This window comes from Engystomops pustulosus, chromosome 8, assembly GCF_040894005.1.
Source record: "Engystomops pustulosus chromosome 8, aEngPut4.maternal, whole genome shotgun sequence".
In the NCBI taxonomy this organism is placed as follows: domain Eukaryota; kingdom Metazoa; phylum Chordata; class Amphibia; order Anura; family Leptodactylidae; genus Engystomops; species Engystomops pustulosus.
In genome coordinates, this window is record NC_092418.1 from 32,480,514 (window position 1) to 32,499,333 (window position 18,820).

General features: G+C 42.5%; 1 protein-coding gene across 4 annotated transcripts in view; it reads right to left on the bottom strand.

Annotated features, from left to right (window-relative positions):
• The window catches only part of EEF2K (eukaryotic elongation factor 2 kinase), a 59,612-nt gene extending 40,905 nt beyond the window's left edge, over positions 1–18,707 (bottom strand). For 2 of the 4 annotated variants that reach the window (XM_072120584.1, XM_072120583.1), the window contains exons 1-3: positions 18,500–18,706; positions 10,453–10,778; positions 3,255–3,355 (exon numbers count right to left, since the gene is read on the bottom strand). In XM_072120584.1, coding sequence (XP_071976685.1) covers positions 3,255–3,355; positions 10,453–10,698 — 347 coding nt within the window. In that variant the 5' untranslated portion in view covers positions 10,699–10,778; positions 18,500–18,706. Of the gene's footprint in view, positions 1–1,319; positions 1,501–3,254; positions 3,356–4,216; positions 4,268–10,452; positions 10,779–18,499 lie in introns of those variants that run through there. The other 2 variants (XM_072120582.1, XM_072120586.1) reach the window with 2 other exon arrangements.
• Between the last annotated feature and the right edge of the window lie 113 nt (positions 18,708–18,820).

Below are 18,820 nucleotides of genomic sequence, written 5' to 3' on the forward strand. Positions count from 1 at the left end.
AGAAGAGGCTGGGCCCCATGACAAACTTCTGCATGGGGCCCAGCCTCTTCTAGTTACGCCACTGCATGTGGGCCACGAAGCTGCTGCTCCCCGTCCTGCTCCATCTCTACCTGCCCGCAGCTGCCTGCGTTTGTGATCGACGGGGCCTAAGAGCAGTGCCGGGTGAGTGTAGTGTGTGCAGTGCTGTGACGTGTGCGCCGTGACAGCGGGCACACAGGACAGGAGGAGGGGGTGAGCGATGCTTACCCCCTCATACATACAGCATATACAGACACGCTGCATACACAAAACAAATACGCATACGTACAGCATAAACACACACAGCATATTCATACACTCACAGTGCACACACACCATACACTCACACAGCATATTCATACACTCACAGTGCACACACATCCGCACACACCATACACTCACACAGCATATTCATACACTCACAGTGCACACACATCCGCACACACCATACACTCACACAGCATATTCATACACGCACAGTGCACACACACCGTACACTCACACAGCATATTCATACACGCACAGTGCACACACACCGTACACTCACACAGCATATTCATACACGCACAGTGCACACACACCGTACACTCACACAGCATATTCATACACGCACAGTGCACACACACCGTACACTCACACAGCATATTCATACACGCACAGTGCACACACACCGTACACTCACACAGCATATTCATACACGCACAGTGCACACACACCGTACACTCACACAGCATATTCATACACGCACAGTGCACACACACCGTACACTCACACAGCATATTCATACACGCACAGTGCACACACACCGTACACTCACACAGCATATTCATACACGCACAGTGCACACACACCGTACACTCACACAGCATATTCATACACGCACAGTGCACACACACCGTACACATACACGCACAGTGCACACACACCATACACTCACACAGCATATTCATACACGCACAGTGCACACACACCATACACTCACACAGCATATTCATACAATCACAGTGCACACACACCATACACTCACACAGCATATTCATACAATCACAGTGCACACACACCCGCCATACACTCACACAGCATATTCATACACGCACAGTGCACACACACCGTACACTCACAGTGCAACTGCACATACCATGCACAAACAGCCCATACTCTCACACAGCACATACACTCACAGGTTGCACACACACCATATACACAACACAGCACACATACAGACACAACACAGCACACATACAGACACAACACAGCACATGCACAACACATACACACAGCACATACATAGAGGGACTTACAGTCGGCTGTCTGTCGCATTCGGGCACAGGAGCCGGGAAGCAGAGAAGCCGAGGGGAGCGGAGGAGCCAAGCAGCGGACGAGGGGGGAGGGGGTCAGGGGATAGCGGAGAGCTGGGGAAAGAGCGGCATTGGTGACAGCCCCGCCCCCCCTTCTGATGGGCCCGGTCTCAATGGCGACCGCGGACGGTACGCCACTGCCCACATGTCTCCCCTGGGGCGGGTGCTCTCACTCCGGCCCGCCCCCAGTCACGTGTCCCGCTGAACGGCCCGGCGCGCGCTGCGATCGCGCTACTGACATTTACCTCATTTGCAGCGCGCGCCGGGCCGTTCTGCCTGCGCGCTACAGGGAATAATTGCCAAGCGTAACTTTACGCATGGCAATTATTTTGGGGGGTAATGGCGCCTCATCACGCGTCTATGACGCGTGGTGAGGCGTTAATGCGACCTCTGACTACTATAGATGTATTTAATGTGTATTCCTACTCACAGCCAACTTGTTGAGTACATTGAGGCCTTTAAGACTACGCCATTGAGAATCTACCCCCTTATCCAGCCCTTGAAATATTTCTGTTCCATCATATACTTTGCAAACAAGCCATTTTCTGAGAAGACCATCACTCTAGAAGACTATTTATCAATGCAATTATTTCTGGTTGCTTCTAAACTTTACCATGTGTCATCTACATATACAAGAAAACTGTGTGGCTGCAAGGCACCCTACCAAGCGTTGTAGGTCTAAAAACTTTGTTTGGGGATTTTACAGGTCCTAAACCTTCAGTCGTGCCATCTTCTAGCGCAGTGGTGGCGCACGGGTGCCAGAGGTGGTACTTAGAGCCCTTTCTGTGGGCACTCAGGCCATCACCAGAGAGGACTCCAGGTATCTTCATGCAGTCCCAGACAGCCCAGGACTTGCTGTGCACAAAGCTATTTAAAAGTGACAGTGCTACCTGGGACTACTGCAGGAGTGGGAAGATGTGGACACATCTGAATTATCATTGTAGCTCCTGCTCCGGCCCTTCCTGTTTATGGGACCCTAAGGGAAGCTACAATGATCATCCAAATTTCTTCTATTTTCTGCTTTATTGGTGTCCTTGGGGTGCTGAAATTAATGAAAGCTGTGGCAGAGCACGGAGTATAAATCACTAATAACATTTCTTGTGACTTCGCGATAAATAAGTGGGTCTTGGATGTAGTTTGGGCACTCGGTCTCTAAAAGGTTCGCCATCACTGTTCTAGCGTGCAAATCAAAAGATATTGAAAACACCCAAAAAAATATCCCAACGAGGCATTTTCTGAGAGGATACCACTCTAGAAGACCATTTTTCAATGCATTTATTGTGGTTGCATCAGGTCATAATATTCCCATATGACATCTAGAGTCACCGTGCTGCCCCATGTTCTTGCATGTAGATCAGAAGTAGCAACTTTTGGGAGTGTATGATCGGGCAGTGGGAACACCCACATATATATATTTCACTACAAATTATGTTACGAATTAAGTCTTCAAAAGTCTCTACCCCTAGCTGAGGCCTTACCGTAATTAGATTGGCCAGTGATAAAATTCTAGCACCCCCAAATTTCTTTAGGGGCTGTGCACCGCCAACTCTACCTTCAGCCAGACCAAACAAATATTGATACCTTAAGCCCGCCATGTCAAACACAAGACCCCGCGGTCAGAAATTACCTAATTTCCGGTTGTGCACCAGGTTGGTAGCACATTACTGACAATGGTGGGGAAGGTTGGTGGGGTGTAAGGTGTTGGTTGGGGGGGAATGAAGTATGTATTAGGACTACAGGGATGCATTCATTAAAAAAATGACCCTTTTGGTATGTAAGGCATGAGACTAGACATGTTAACCTTAAGGTTGACCCAGTCCTGAGGAATCCTGTACAGTAGTTCCCACTACTACTCTGGGCTCTGCAGTAGTTACACACCTGTGTCGGGTTGCATGTTCTGTGTCAATGTCCTCCAGATGAAACTCTGCCCAAGGATCAGGCATCTGTTTGGCTTTTTGGATGGCATGTTTCCAGGCCTCCTACGGACGGTAGAAAGTAGATGTATTAGCCAGAGCCAAAAAAAAACAAAAAAAAAAAACAAAAATATCGGATAAAAGGTCAATGTTATTACACGTGTCAAAGAATGGTGCCATATGGTGGTAAATGGTGACCTTAAAGGGGTTGTCCACTTATTTACAATTTATAACAGGATTAGCCAATTACAGAATAACCTGCTTAGATCTGCCCAACAACAGCAGGGAATATTTCACATCCCTACAGCACCCCCACAGGAGAAATAAAACATTACACCTTTGTCACTGAAGTCAATAGGATGAAATCCACTGTTAAAAATACAGATTCCTCCAGAGCAAGAGATACTCTTAATAGTTGCTCATCACTTAATGTAGACCCTGACCACCTTTTTTAATTACGGTAACCTTAAAAGTATTACTGTAACAGAGAATTTGTTTTCCATCCCAGACAACCCCTTTTGTCAAAGCTGAATGCAAAATTCAAGAAGGGTATGTAACCTCATGAGATTGACATCATATACATGAATATATGATTGCAGGATTATGCATATGGTAGAAGGTGAATAATATAGAGATATGACTCATTTGCATGTGATATAATAAGAGGTATGATATTATGAGAAGCGAAAACCATTATTTATAAGCCATGGTCACACAGGAGATGCGAACAAGTGATAATTCTGAGTGCTTATAATAAATATAAGGTGCTATAGTACATGTGAAATGAATATTACATAATAGACCAATCACTTTCCACTTATAAATATGGATATGAGTTAATATATAAATAAGGGAAATGGAAGAAGCACAGAGGATTAGGTACCAAAGCACAGTATAAGCAGTGATACAATGTCAAATAACACATACCCGACCTCGATCAGTCAAGCAGCCATGCTTAATATAGCGGTGTTTGTCATTCTAGGAAATGCACGAAAACAGACCATCACCCAAAGCAATGCATACATAACAAACAATATATAACCGGCACCAATATACATCCAATTAAATATTTCATCTGAGACAAATCATAAACGGTAAGCACACAGTAACACGCTCAGCCTAGCCCTGGCTCTGACAACTTGACCAAATTGTTGTTCCTAATCCTTATTACTGAGATTCCGCCCAATGGTTGCCAATTCCAATTTTTGTGCTCAGCAAGAATTTCCAGCTAGGTTTCGGCAGCATTTTTCTCTGGATGATGGTTGTATCGATGGCAAAGAAAAGAAAGCACTAAGGAATGTCATGATTAAATAGCCTTCAGGTAAGAGATCGTGGCTGTAGTTAGTAGTAGAATATAACTTTGGCAGTTCGGGCGGCAGACAGGGCCCACGGCTTCTAGGGGGCCTGTAGCGACCCAAACTTCCCACCAAGTATGATACTGCCCTGTAGAGTTAAAGGAAATCTACCATTTGATTTCATGCACGGATGCAGTAACATATCTTGCTTAATCCCTGAACTGAAAAAAACTATCATAAAATTATGATAATTAAGCTCTATCGCTCCTGTGGCTGGCTCGGCGATTCTCCTCACATTACGTATGCACTGCTCAGATAATTCTGTAAGCACTGTTTATCACTGTGTTGTGCCTGACAGGCAGAAGTAATCCATCACTGCACCATTCTCCAGCTGCTGTGTAGAAGTGATCCAGCTCAGGTCGATTAGTCCTGTCTGGATAGTTCAGGAAGCTTCATGTTTAATGTGTTTATGTAGGGACCCAGATTTCCTAAAGTTCCGAATGTTATAAATGTTTTTTTTTTTTTTTTTTTTAAGTAAAACCACTCAGCTCAGGGATTAAACAAGATATGTTTCTGCATGAGTTAGATACAGCATTCTCAAGGTATGTTTGGTTCATAATGTATGAAAACAGAACAAAAGAAACATTTTTCTTCAATAAAGTCTATTACAAAAACTTACTATTGGAACACACACTTTTATTTTATACAATTTGGCTTTAAAGTTTAAAAAAAAAAAGTTAATAAAGGCACCATCAGGGGTGCTGAAGGCTACTACTATATCTAGCCCCCCTCCCAGCATCACTGTAGGAATAGGTTGGTAATATCATGGTAAGTAACAGATAATATTCGCCTAAATGGAAAATTCTTTGAATTCTCTTGGAACAATTTGTAAACAGCACTAATTATCAGTAAAGTTTAAAATCAATTTTAGCAAAAGCTCTAGCTTCACAATGCCATGAGAAGATAGCCTTCACCATTTTCCCATGTTCCGTAATAAAATATCTAACTTTATGTTAAAGCAAAAGCAGATTATAACCAACAGATTTGGCTTCCATTTCATGGCTACCACTCGTATCCCTAACCACAGTGACACAAGTACATGACCCCGGGGAGAAGAGAGTATTGCGTTTCACTAATCTACCATGGTAACATGCCCTAAAATAACCCAGCTATTACAATGATCATGTACTGTAAGGCTGCAGAACTGTGCAAATTATACTTATTATACAGAGTGTATGTGCTTTCTAGTACAAGGCATGGCGGGGGAGGTGTCAGTATGGAGAATAATTACAAGAAGTGCAAGAAGCTAATCCCCGGATATCACAGCAGCGGATTGTGTATGACCACACACATAACTGAGCTGCTGCCTTCACTCCACCAGATGTAAGGGAATGGAGAAAATAAATATTTCCATGGATTCCAAACATTAAGTCTATATGTGGTTAATTTAGATAACCTCTGTCTATACGCTTTATTATGGAATACAGTTTTATGTCACCCCCCCACTCTTAAAGGGACGGCTTATCGCTGCTTTCCAGGGCTATGAGAGAAGTCCTCATTTAGAGAAGGGGTTAATCAAGATGAAATGACTGCTTTGGGTTAAAAATTCACATTTTTTTTTCTTTTTTTTTTTTGTTTTCTTTTCGTTTAGGTAGATTTTGGAATCAGACGATGATGACTATGCAATTGGAGGTGGAGGGGATTGTCATAATGTTAAAGGAAAATGATAGTATTTTTGACAAGTTCTTGTTTGGATGAAATAGGGAGGATGGGAAGAAAGGGAATTGTGTATACATATGCATTGTATTTGTTATTTATGTAGCATAAGTGTATATATTGAAAATATTTAAATAAAGAATAATTTCAAAAAAATCACATTTTGGATCTAGAGTTTTGATGTACAAAATAGTATTTTGCAAAGGAGAAAAGTTATCCGCTTCGGGCAATCTTCCAATTGCTAAAATCTGCAGCAAGTCTTATATATTCTCACTTTCAATTCAAAGCATGAAATTCATAAAGACGATATTCTGCAAGATCTGCGTGTAATTCCAAACAGTTCTGTGCTGTGATTCTATATATAATGGAGGTGAAATGTGAAGGAATCTGTGATTTAGGACTTTGAGTGACCTGTAAGTAAGCTGGGGGATGCTGCCGAGCAGAAACTGGTTCTGACTAGCTGTGGATGAAAGGTAAATCCCTCTCCATCAACCTGCCAGCGTCCCTTTATGCTTCAGTAACCCTTGTGTCCCCGGGACAGCTCCACTTACTACTAGTAATGGGAAGTCCGGCTCTTCTTAGTGAGCTGGCTCATTAGGGCTCCGCTCACTAAAAAGAGCCGACTCTTCTGGATCCTGAACGGCTCCCTATTAAATATATAATAGGGAGCCGCAGGCCAGTCAGTCACCCCACCCCACTACACTTTAACCCGATTCTTAAGTGAGCCATCAGCTCACTGAAGGGGAGCCGGCTCCCGTCGTTCACAAACTCTTTGTACCGGCTCGTTCGTGAATGACACACCACTACTTACTACTCCTGTTTACTACAGGGCAGCACCAACACAATGTGGTATATTATTAACAAAAAGCCATACGTTTTATATTTTCTACCTTAAAGGGGTTGTCTGAAAGGTTGAAAAACATGGCTGCTTTCAAAACAGTGCCACAACTGAATATGCTTTGTGCCGGTATTGGAGCTCTTTATAGAAATGAATGTAGCTCAGTTGCAATACAAGGCACTACCCATGGTCAGGGGAGCAGCTGTTTTTGGAAGAAAGCAGCCATGTTTTTCAATATCTGGACAATCCCTCATGTGTTTAACCTCATCAGCCAGACATTCCTGTCCATAAAATGGCCGCAGATGGAGGGTCAAGTGAACCTTACTGTCCTTGAGTTGTCAGGACCTTATGATATATTCATGAATATAAGATCAAGGTCCTGACAGGGCGATTATTCATATCACATGACCCTCCATCTGCAGCCATCTGCAGGAATTTCTGGCTCATGAGGTAAAAAACAGGAGGCTTTACTTTACATAAAAAGAAAGGGTTACAGAACTGGTAATAGATGTATAGTGGTAAATTACCTAATATCCTAACCCCACACATTACAAAATACATGAGGTAAAATGGCCAACTCCTTTAAGCAGTGGGGTAACTAGGAGAGACAGGGCCCCCGAGCAGGCTACTGCATGGGCCCCCCTTCCCACTTAAAAAATATACATATGAGTATACTCACACATATAAATACACTCATGTGCATATACACATACATACAGTGCCATATGCATCACTCACATACAGTGTATACAGACACCTTATGCACATCACAGATACTGCATATATACATCACAGTATATGTTACATACATATAATGCTGGACATGTGCAGTACAATATAGATATAATGTTACACATCCTCCATTCTTTATTGTGTCAGGCCGGATGCCGGGGCCCCCTGACACTGCGGCTGCTATGGCTGCTACCCCTGTAGTTACGCCCCTGCCTTTAAGTAAAAATTAATGCTTTGAAATTTCCCAATCTTGGGAATGTGATCATCTGCAGCAAAATGTTATGTATATGCCGTATGTTTTGATTACTAATGATTACATCCTATGTCTGCTGACCAACTCATATGCATGTCCTGGGTTACATTACTAACACATGCTTTAGGTATAAAACATATATCTCCCTGCAATGTGTCGCATCCACTTATGTCTTGTTACAAACTTAGCTGTCTGCCAAATACTGGTTTATCCAATAGCTATTCCTGTTGACCCAAACACATGCACACTTGGTGTAGCCGAATGTGAATATGCTCTTAAACTGCACAGTGGAGTAAGTGGAGGCCCCTGGCTTATTTACACTGACAGTAATAGGGATCAGACAAGCTAAAATTAATTTTTTTGCTGATGTGTAGTAGAATATTATATGTTCCCTATGATATGTAAAGCGCTACAGAATTTAATAGCGCTATATAAATAAAGATTATTATTATAAGTCCGAAGATGGTTATCTGCCCCTGCCAAAATCGGAGGGTCCTGTCAGACATAATGTAATACGTATGGCCACCTACAGAAGCCTACGTGCAATGTAAGCAGTGAGCAGCTCCCATGACAAGCCATAAAGACAATAATGTATAGAAGACATCTGGCCTCTGTCACAGTGAAGGTCACCGATGGTCTATGACCCGCAGCATACATTTATTGGATTAGTGCGTCTCGTTTGGCTGATGATTGCTTGTAACCATTTTACTTGAATTGGAGACGTCACACAGATAAAGACTTTTAATTTCTGATTATCTAAATATAAATCACTGAAAATTCACTTTCCACAGATCTCTTGTTGTCTTTGATAATCACCGCTCCCATGATATTAGTAACGCATGCACAACAACAACACAATCCATGCAGACGCCTTATCTACCCATAGAGGCAAATATATTACAATCAATGCACTGTGCAAAGAGAGATATTAGCTCATGTGATAAAATATTGGTTTAATGGAAATGGTATAAGATATGCCTTGTTTATGATCACGCTCTCCGGGACTGGAGGGGAGACGGTATCTGTGCACACAGCCATGTAGGCAATTAAGTCCCAGGCTCATGGCTGTATGATCTATGGGCCTATACATTACCTCTATCTATAACTTCATACTGTAAGAAAAACATAAACACAAGCTCTATTGTGCCGTATCACAGAGGAAATTGTGCTCCAGAAGCAGCGTCTTATCAGGTCAACATACAGCAACACACACATAGCCTTCTGCTGCATAACACAGAGCCATAGGGACTCCTTGTGCCATCGTAAAGGGGATTGTTGGGTATATGAGACAATAATAAGTACAATGATCTTAGTTTAAAGGGGATTTACACATAGATGTAGGTTTGTTACACTGGCAGGCATTGGACTGGCCTAGTTGGTATTTTTACAGTCTGAGGCTATATTCACACTGCCGTGAGCCCGCCGCACTGTAGCACGGCGGGCACATGGCAGCGCGGTGAGAGGAGGTGAGCGCAGCTCACCCCCGCCCCTCTCCATAGTGATGTGTGGCCGCGGGGCCGTAATACGGGAAAAGATAGGACATGTCCTATCTTTTCCCGGGCTACGGAGCGGTACGGTGCCGCACGTGTGCTGTACCGTACCGCTCCCGTAGGGCGCCGTGAGCCCATAGAAGTGTATGGGGGACGTATATCGGCCGCATATACGTCGGCCATATATACGTCCCCCATACTGTAGTGTGAATGCAGCCTGATAATGTTTTTTTTCTAGTCCCATTGGAAGTCGGTAATTTTATGCATGTACAGGCGGTCCCCTACTTAAGGATACCCGACTTACAGACGACGACGAAGCTCTCTGGAAGCTTTACTATACTCCCAGACAGCAATGATCAGCTGTAAGGTGTCTGTAATGAAGCTTTATTGATCATCCTTGGTCCCATTACAGCAAAAAATTTTAAAACTCCAATTGTCACTGGGGCAAAAAAAAAAAATTTGTCTGGATCTACAATTATAAAATATACAGTTTCGACATACAAATTCAACTTAAGAACAAACCTATGGAACCTATCTTGTATGTAACCCGGGGACCGCCTGTATTTTTTATTGAGACATGACCACGGTTGTGGCCGATAGATTTGGAAATATGGCTACTGAGATTGAGGCCTAGACTCAATACTAATAAAAAAAATCATCAAAAAAATTGAATTCTTATCAACTAAAAAATGGCTTGTGGTACCAATGGCCATGGTGTAATACGTCAGTGCCCATCTTCCTAGCTAATTCTCAGCATCAGGAATTTCTTTTTTAGTCACATGATAGATTGTTGTGTTCGGTCCTACAATGACAATATACAATATAAAATTATTACACACCCTGAAGCTGAAGGAGTTCCTGGGGGATGAGCTGGTTCCATATTCAGTTTCCTTGGTCAGGCTACCAAAGAAGCGGGTCTTTTTTGGCTTTGCCACATGGTGTGATGAGACATCATCAGTAATGGGGCAGATAAAGTAGTTATCTTCCTCGTCGCTGTCGCCCTTATGGTAATCTGAGCAGCGATCTTTCAAAATATGAGAGTTATCCAGACCCTCCATGTTGAAGATGAGGTCTTCGTCTGCCATGGTTGCCAGGAAGCCGGGATTATTCGCTGTATGACTGGAATAGCCAGACTGCTGCTGTAGATAAGCATTCAGGAGAGGGCCTAGAATGTTATACACACAATTTATTATATGGACATGAGAGGAAATAGATAAAAAGCAATAACAATACTACAAATTATCTACATACAAAATCAGAAATGCAGTATGGTGCCATATGAAATGTAAGCATTGGTATACAGAGAGTCAGTGGTGCCATCAGTCTGGCAGCATGATCCTGCTACAGTGTGTTGCTGCCACCTATATTAGGCCTTATACACGTGAACTTCCCTGGACAAGGATACAGTTGGGTGCAGGGGGAGGTGGGTGCTCCTCAACCCTCCCTTCTCTATTGAAAGCCAATAGGCTGCCCGGCTTGGTCACAGTGCGGTGAGACACTGTGTGCTCACCACGCTGTGGCTGGATGCCATAGACCTCTATGGGGGCCATGATGCCCCACCAAGGTTGTAAGGTGGCAGACAGCTCCATTCACTGTGTGGTGGCCAAATCAGGTATTGCAGCTCATACACTTAAAATAAACAAAGTGGAGACCCCGTTTTTGGGATGCCTTGCATCTCTCCCTGGTAGGAGACTGTATCAGCAAATCCTTTGGGTCCTGAAAAAGCTGAAGCCTGACCTTTGCCCCATGTCAGCCTAGGTCCATATTGCAAACTGTATAATAAATGTGTTTATTTAATAGCTTTTGTTTATGTATCATAGAAATACTGGACGACTCTTCATAATGAACTTTTCAATGGTTTTGAGCGCAGTCAATGTCACTGACCCAGTCTGGCCAGTAAAGCCTCTTTCCGTAATGGAATAGACATGTGGAATGCAGAGCAGCCGAGTACACACTGTTCTCCAATGGATGGGATACAGGATTTACAACTTCGATTTATTACTGGGAGTTATGCTGAATAACCATTTTTATTGTCAACAGACAATAACTCTATCCCAAATGTTTGCTGCACAAGGCTATGTTAAGGGAGTATTACAGTAATTTTCCAGTCTATATACTGTGACCTACAAAAATTGAGGAACCCTACAATCCCTGGATATGCCTCCGATCTCATACCTATGTATAAGAAATGGGGCACATTTACTTACCTGTCCCATGAAGTTCCCCGAAAGTGCATTGTCCGATGATAATGCACGCTCCTGTGATTTACTAACATCGTGCGCCCAATATCCTGCATATGTCACTTCCCCGGTCAGGTCCGCCGGGGTTCACCTTCTTCTTCAAGGTGTATGTAAGTGCATGGGCTTGCGACACAATTTGAAAGTTAAATCCCGCGCTCAGTCCGAATTAGTCGAATTGTGCAACAGCACGTCCCCCAATTTCTGTCGCATGAAATCCACTGCAGCTGCGCCAAAATCTGATCGCGTGCGACACAATCCCAACGCAGACCCCTGTTAAATACTTGTCACAGAAAACCCGAAAATGTTGGAAAGACCGACGAAAGTGCGCGCATGGATCCTTAGTAAAAAAGCCCCAATGCTCTCACTCTGACACCATGCAGCCTCCCACAGAGTCTAAGGGTTCCATATTGCGATTCTGGGCCTGGGCCAATGTAATTATTGGCATTGTTTCTGACAGAGCATTATATGACAGCACACTGCTTTCACACAGAGTCCCATTAGGCTTCTTCTTACTAAGACCCAGCCAATGTAATCTTTATATGTGCCAATAACTGTAATGATTTGACTGCTTAAAGGGGTATTCCCATCAAGATTCTTAAATGTACTCAGGATAACAATATAACACATTCTCTAATTCACTGTTATTAACAAAAATACAGCATTTCACGGATGTAATTCCAACCTGTCTATCAGTCCTGGTGTCTACAATTTGGTTTGCTCCTGGATAGGACTGTAAATCTTCTTACTATGGAAGCTTCTCATGAATAGCTTCTCTTGTCTGCACGCTACAGTGCTCTCTACCTCCTGCCCTCCCCCTGCATTACAAGACCAGCTCAAACACAGGCAGTTCTGTTGGCAAGCAGCAGAGTGGAGAGACTTGGGCTAGATTCACACAAACGTATGCCCACTGGAGTGGCATAGGTTTGCCGTGATGGAGAGGAGGAGGGGTGACGCCTCCCCTCTCCATAGAATGCATGGAGCACGGCGCTATAACACAGGGAAAGATAGGACATGTCCTATCTTTTCCCCTGTGTACGGAGCAGTACGGTGCGGCCGTGCGGCCATTGCTGGCCTATGGGAGACTTCTGTACGGCTGCAAGATTGCACATACGTCCCTCTTTGGTCGTGTGAATGCGGCCTTACTCTACAAACTACAGGCAAGATAAGGTTTTTATCTGAGGGAGGCAGAGCAGGACTGACTGTGTGTGTGTGTTATAGGTGAGCTAGCAGAGCTGAGAATGTCATCATCTCTGATCTGTCTTATCTCATGTCTATTTCTATGTATCAGATACTTGTGAATGTTCAGAAGCTAAATAAAAGTGTATATAAACCTGTAACCTGATAATCTAAGCACATTGTCAGCACACGGCATCTCATAGCACAGAGGTATCATAAAGTGTCTGCTTAGAGAGTCCCTGCCCACACCCTGGAATCTTACACTGACCATCACTGGTCTAAAGCAGCAATAAAACTGTAAAGTAAAATTGTAAAGTAAGGGGTTAAAAATTATCTTTATTATGTAAACATCACTAGAGGGTTAAAATTTGAGAACTTTCTTTCATGGGTAAACCACTTTAATACTGAAACTTGTCTGTGCCCTCCAAAAACTAATAAATATTGTCTTAGATTGTATCAGAAAACTGCTCATACAGCAATTCCCTCATCATACGGTCAAAGTGGCTCTAAACCAGACTCCAGGATTTTATTGACGTAGAGGAGACCGTTTCCAGCCTTATAATAGACAGTGGCTGTCACCCCGCCAGGGAAGTTACTGTCTCCTTTTTTGTAGGACACAAGCCGTCAATTAACAAATCCAGCGACTGACTAAAGACATTAAATGGATACAGAACAATCCGGTAAATAATTCAGCAGCGTTGTCTGTGAAGTCATAGGATACTATATGTAATATCATGTCAGTTGGAGGAGAACTTAACAGGTTCTTCAAGGGTAAAGTGCCAAGCAGTACATTATATAATCCTTGTGCCAGCTTGCCAATTTTTTTTGTCATAGTGCAAACATTCATAAAACAGACTTGTGCAACGCACAGTCTGAACACGCCTGTATATGATCTAGATGTAAAGTATTAGATTACTATTACTTTGCTTTACATATGACGTATTCATCACTTTGACAAACAGCACCTTTGATCACTCGGGTATGTGTCCATTGCCATATACCCCTCCTCTATGAGAACTTTCTTTCATGAGACTGTCAGAAGAGTTAGAGTTCTTCCTAAAATCTTTGCCACTACCATCTCCTGGAATTATAAACTTTAATAGTGTATACATCCAAAAGTCTGCTGTATACTTCACAGACCTGAGCTCATTTCGCTCAGCTGTGCGCTGCTTGTTCAATGTCTTTATACATTTTACACATAAATAATCAGATGATGCACTACAGTTTGTACAGGGTATGATCACATACATTTTCTAATTGATAATTTTCAAGAGGAGGACAGATCCCAGTAGCCCCCTGTATTCTTTTTAGTGATGATTTTGGGGGTGATATACCATTGTATGTGCAGAAAAGGACCACATATATCATAACTATTGATAATAGATGGTTATCTCGAGAAAGATGGCCAACATCTTCCTTTCACCCCCTGCTTGTACAGTGTCTTTACATAATATACTCTGAGGTGGTGGAATAAGGTAGAAATAAAATGTTTGAATGATGTATTGTAGTTTGCACATGGTATGATCACATTTATCTTACCACCTTTTTATGGATGGTTTTGAAAAGGGAAACTATTTAGTCCCAGTAGTCCCTCGTTTGCTCATGGCAAACAGTGGGGTAATTAGCAGTGATGCTCTGCGGGTACAGTTGTAAAACAGATGATATACAACATTGGTTTGTACAGTATAGGACCAGACTTGTCTCATCTATTCATAATTTATGGTAATTAAGAGGGAATATGTTACAGCACCCTGACCCCCCTGCTTGTGCAGTGTCTTCACACTGTATACCGTACTTAAAATATTATAGAAGTGGTTACATTACATTAAATGATGTCCTCTGGTTTGTGAGGGGGGGGGGGGGCAGATTTATTTTACCACCTGATAGTTAATGGTCTTCAAATTACTGACCGATATTGATCTGCATGAAATAATCAGGTACAATAACACAGTGTACAGTGTGCATGAACTTGGCCTACATGGAACTGGATGGGGTTTTGGAGAGAATTTACAGTATTTATTTTGCATGCTCTTTTGTATAAGAATGTCTGTAACAATAATCCACAGATTCACGGGGGTCTAAGTAAATATTTCGACTTCTTAGATGTCAGTGTTGGGTAAGCAGCAGGCGATAGGAAGGGATGTTTGTCCTTTTTATATCCCGGAGATGGTCTGCTATCCAAATACACACATTGCAAAAAAGGGAATTGTTATGATGCTAGGGTATTGTTTTTGTTACATAACATGTACTTATACTGGAGACTTGCTGGGTATTGTGGTTGGTTAATACGGGATTCAGTCACCGCCTGTTATTCTCTAATCTAATGCACAGCAACTCATTCACTATTGATTTGTGCTGGTGACTGTGAAAGGCCATTCATGCTTTGTTATAGCCTGCGGCTGCTGAAGTGCACGTCTAATAGAGAGCGGTCAGAAATGGAGCCCTGGGCCTTGGATGTACATGTACAGCAATCTATATTGCTGAACTATAAAAAGTTATTCCAAATATAAATTCTACTTATTAATGCATCACACTGAAAATAGGGCAGGGGGATAGGCTTTCATTAGGCTCCCCGGGCCCGCAGATACCCATCTGAGCCATTTCCCTTTGTGTATCCACTGTCTCCATTGATCGAAGGGGTTACGCAGGGTAGAAGGCTATCTATCCCCAATGGACCGCCATAGTGATTGCATCACACGGCTTCTGAGCACTTGTGATCACCATTACATCAATGGTGGAAAGGAATCTGTGCCTTCATACAGTGTATATGATAATGCAGAAGACAATAATGAAAATGGCAAGTTTCATAAAAAGTGTCTACCAAGTTACCATACAATTTTCAGTTTCAGTTACATTAAACAAACGTATTTCTGCTGATACAATGTACGGTAGTATATAGAGCGGATATGCTAATGTATATAACCTGTAGAGGGTTGCATAAAACTAGATCCAACTGCAGCAAACTCTCAGCAGCGAGTAGTCTAATTGTAGGTATGTTACAGTTTTTAGCCTTTGCATTGAACAATGCTTTCACTCACAACATAGTTTATGTACATGTTATGTTTATGTACTAGAAAAACATTAAGGGGGGTTTTAATATTGATTAGATCCGATACTAGGCAGCAGTCCTCTGCTGGCTCTAGAGGCATAAAGATTTTCTGTGAAGCTACAGCACCGAGGGGCTCTGGTAACACCCCTGCAAAGCCCTTTTGACTCATTAGCATAAATATAAACATTGATTTTAGAAGAAAGAATAAAAGAAGAATACTACAGCCCTTGTGTCTGGATCTATGAGTAAGTATCTCTCGTGTGAAATGACATCACATGAAAAATGAACAACTGAAGTGCAAGAACGGCTCCAGGCTGCTTTTTCTGGTGATCCAGGAGTATCAATCTTAAAGGGAACCTGTCATCAGTAACCCATTTTCTGGCTCCCCCATGTCTCCACAGAGAATAGTGTACACATTGCCAAAGAGTTTTTATAGGGGAACTGGCTTTTTCCAAAATAAAGGTAAGTTAGATGAAAGTTTACCTTTCTGTATTCAGAGTTGTGTCCCTAGTCCCACGGGACTGGCCAGTGGGTAACCCCCACCCTTTAGATTAAACTTTAGTTGTAGAATTCCTTTAAGTATTAAAAGCTATTTATACATGACCACCACCAACCAATCTCTCTGAAATTTAGAGGATTGGGGGGCTGTAGCATAGAAGTAAACAATAATGAGGATGCCTCATCCCCATCATTTTGCCCATTTGTGGATGTGCCAAAGGTCAAGATCAACGATCACAAAAGGACTGCAAAAGTCAGTGTACCCCAGGCTAACAAAGCCACATTTGAAGAGTTGAGAGATAACATCAGATGGGGACATTGACCAGGCAGCTTTTCTCATATTAATAAAGTTAGAATTACTTGGACTGGGATGCAGTCAGTCTCTGGCACTTTTCCCAGAAAGCTATTCACTTACCATGTAATATGATGTGTAGGAGTGTAGTTGCATAGTGTCACTGCTATGTGAAATTTACAGCCCTAAAGTGCATATAAATACTTTGATAATGTAGGATTTTTTAAGTCAGTTTCTAAATCTGGACTCAAATAAATGACAGTGGTGTGAACTGCGCCATGCACCATTATGTGTCCATGTGCTCTCCAAAATAAGTCTGTCTGAATTAGGCTACATGCACAAGATCAATGTTGCCTGGATGACATACTGACACATTCATTGCAATGGACCCATGCCCACAAACATGTTTTCATGGATCAGTATACAGGCTGAAGAAACGCAGAGCAGGTCAGAATTTAATTGGAATGCTAAAAATATGGATGCCACACAGGTCCGTTTATCTGTGTAACATCTGTATTTATATCCACTTTATATGTAACACAATCATCAGGTTTGCCCGCCTTTTTTTTTTTTATTTTTTTAGTTCAAAAATGGATAGACTGTTTTTGCGTTTTGGAATGGATTACAGGATTACACACCAACGACATACGGACCTCAAAAACAAACCACAGCCCCATTGTATGCAGCCTGAAAACAACACACGTTGATTCCTGCTGTGTTTTTTGTGATATTTCGGCAAAATTGTATCACATTTTACAGTAAATTTGACGGTTATTGCTATTTTATTACAATACAATACAGCCTGGGTTCTCACATTACACATATATTGCATTGTTTTTTTATTTTTTACTTTTTTTGGTGTCTTATGAAATGCAGCAAATAATTGAAATGTTTTGCACTCATTGTTTGCACAGAAGTCATAAAATTCACCGATTCTGCCAAAAATCACCCCAAAATATTGCATATTTTGTGTGTGCATTGCATATTTCACCGGTAAAGCATGAGTTAAACAAAAGACTAAGCTGAATTCTGCTGATGCCTGTTTGTTTTCTTGTACCATGTGTCCATCCATCACCAAGAGTCATGGTACCATCAGCTGCAGAACGTGACCTCATGAAAAACAACAATACACTGCAGCGGATGTCAGGGGCTAGGGGGGGTGTAATGTAATATAACCAGGATCTACATATATATGTATAAGTATAACGTATAGGAGACTTGTGCTGCAAAGAATGAATAATCCTCACTGTCTGCTTCTCCTCCTGTCCATAAAAGGCAATGGTGACAGCCTATAGGAAGAAAACAATAACACCCAGGACATGGCCTGCTGCAGTATATACCGTGTATACAATCTATGCACTCATCACATCACAGAGGGGGCAATTCTGGTGGAGGTGCTTGATGAATTCTGCATAATTTAAAGATTATAACCATAATAATTGCAATTTTAATTGATTGTATCATGTAAATATTTACATATACATCTATATTACAATGTATAACAATATATCTATAACATGCAACACATCAGAGTATATCACAAGACAGGGATCACAGGATTTATGAGCGTGCCCAGTATATGCCACCACAACACAGGTAAGTAGGCATGGGAAGACACTGCTCCTTCTTACCTGGCACAGATGGCACACACCCTGGAGATCCTGCACAGGCTGGAGAGGGCAGGATCAGGAGACTGTGATGTCCTGGTGGGCAGGTGGCTGGCACACAATGAATGGGCAGCAGCGTCCTGCTCCTGTCCCGTGGTCTCACACTACAGACCCCAAAGCGCAGCAGCAGCGGAAGATCTATGCACCGCCTGTCACTCAAGCTCTGCTGGTCCCGCCCCTGGCCCCGCCCGCTGGCCGGGGTCTGCGTTCCGTGTCACGTGCAGGGCACCTCGGTGGGAGGGGCTTGGTCTGCTCACCATGTGCTGTGCAGGAGGAGAAGTGCGC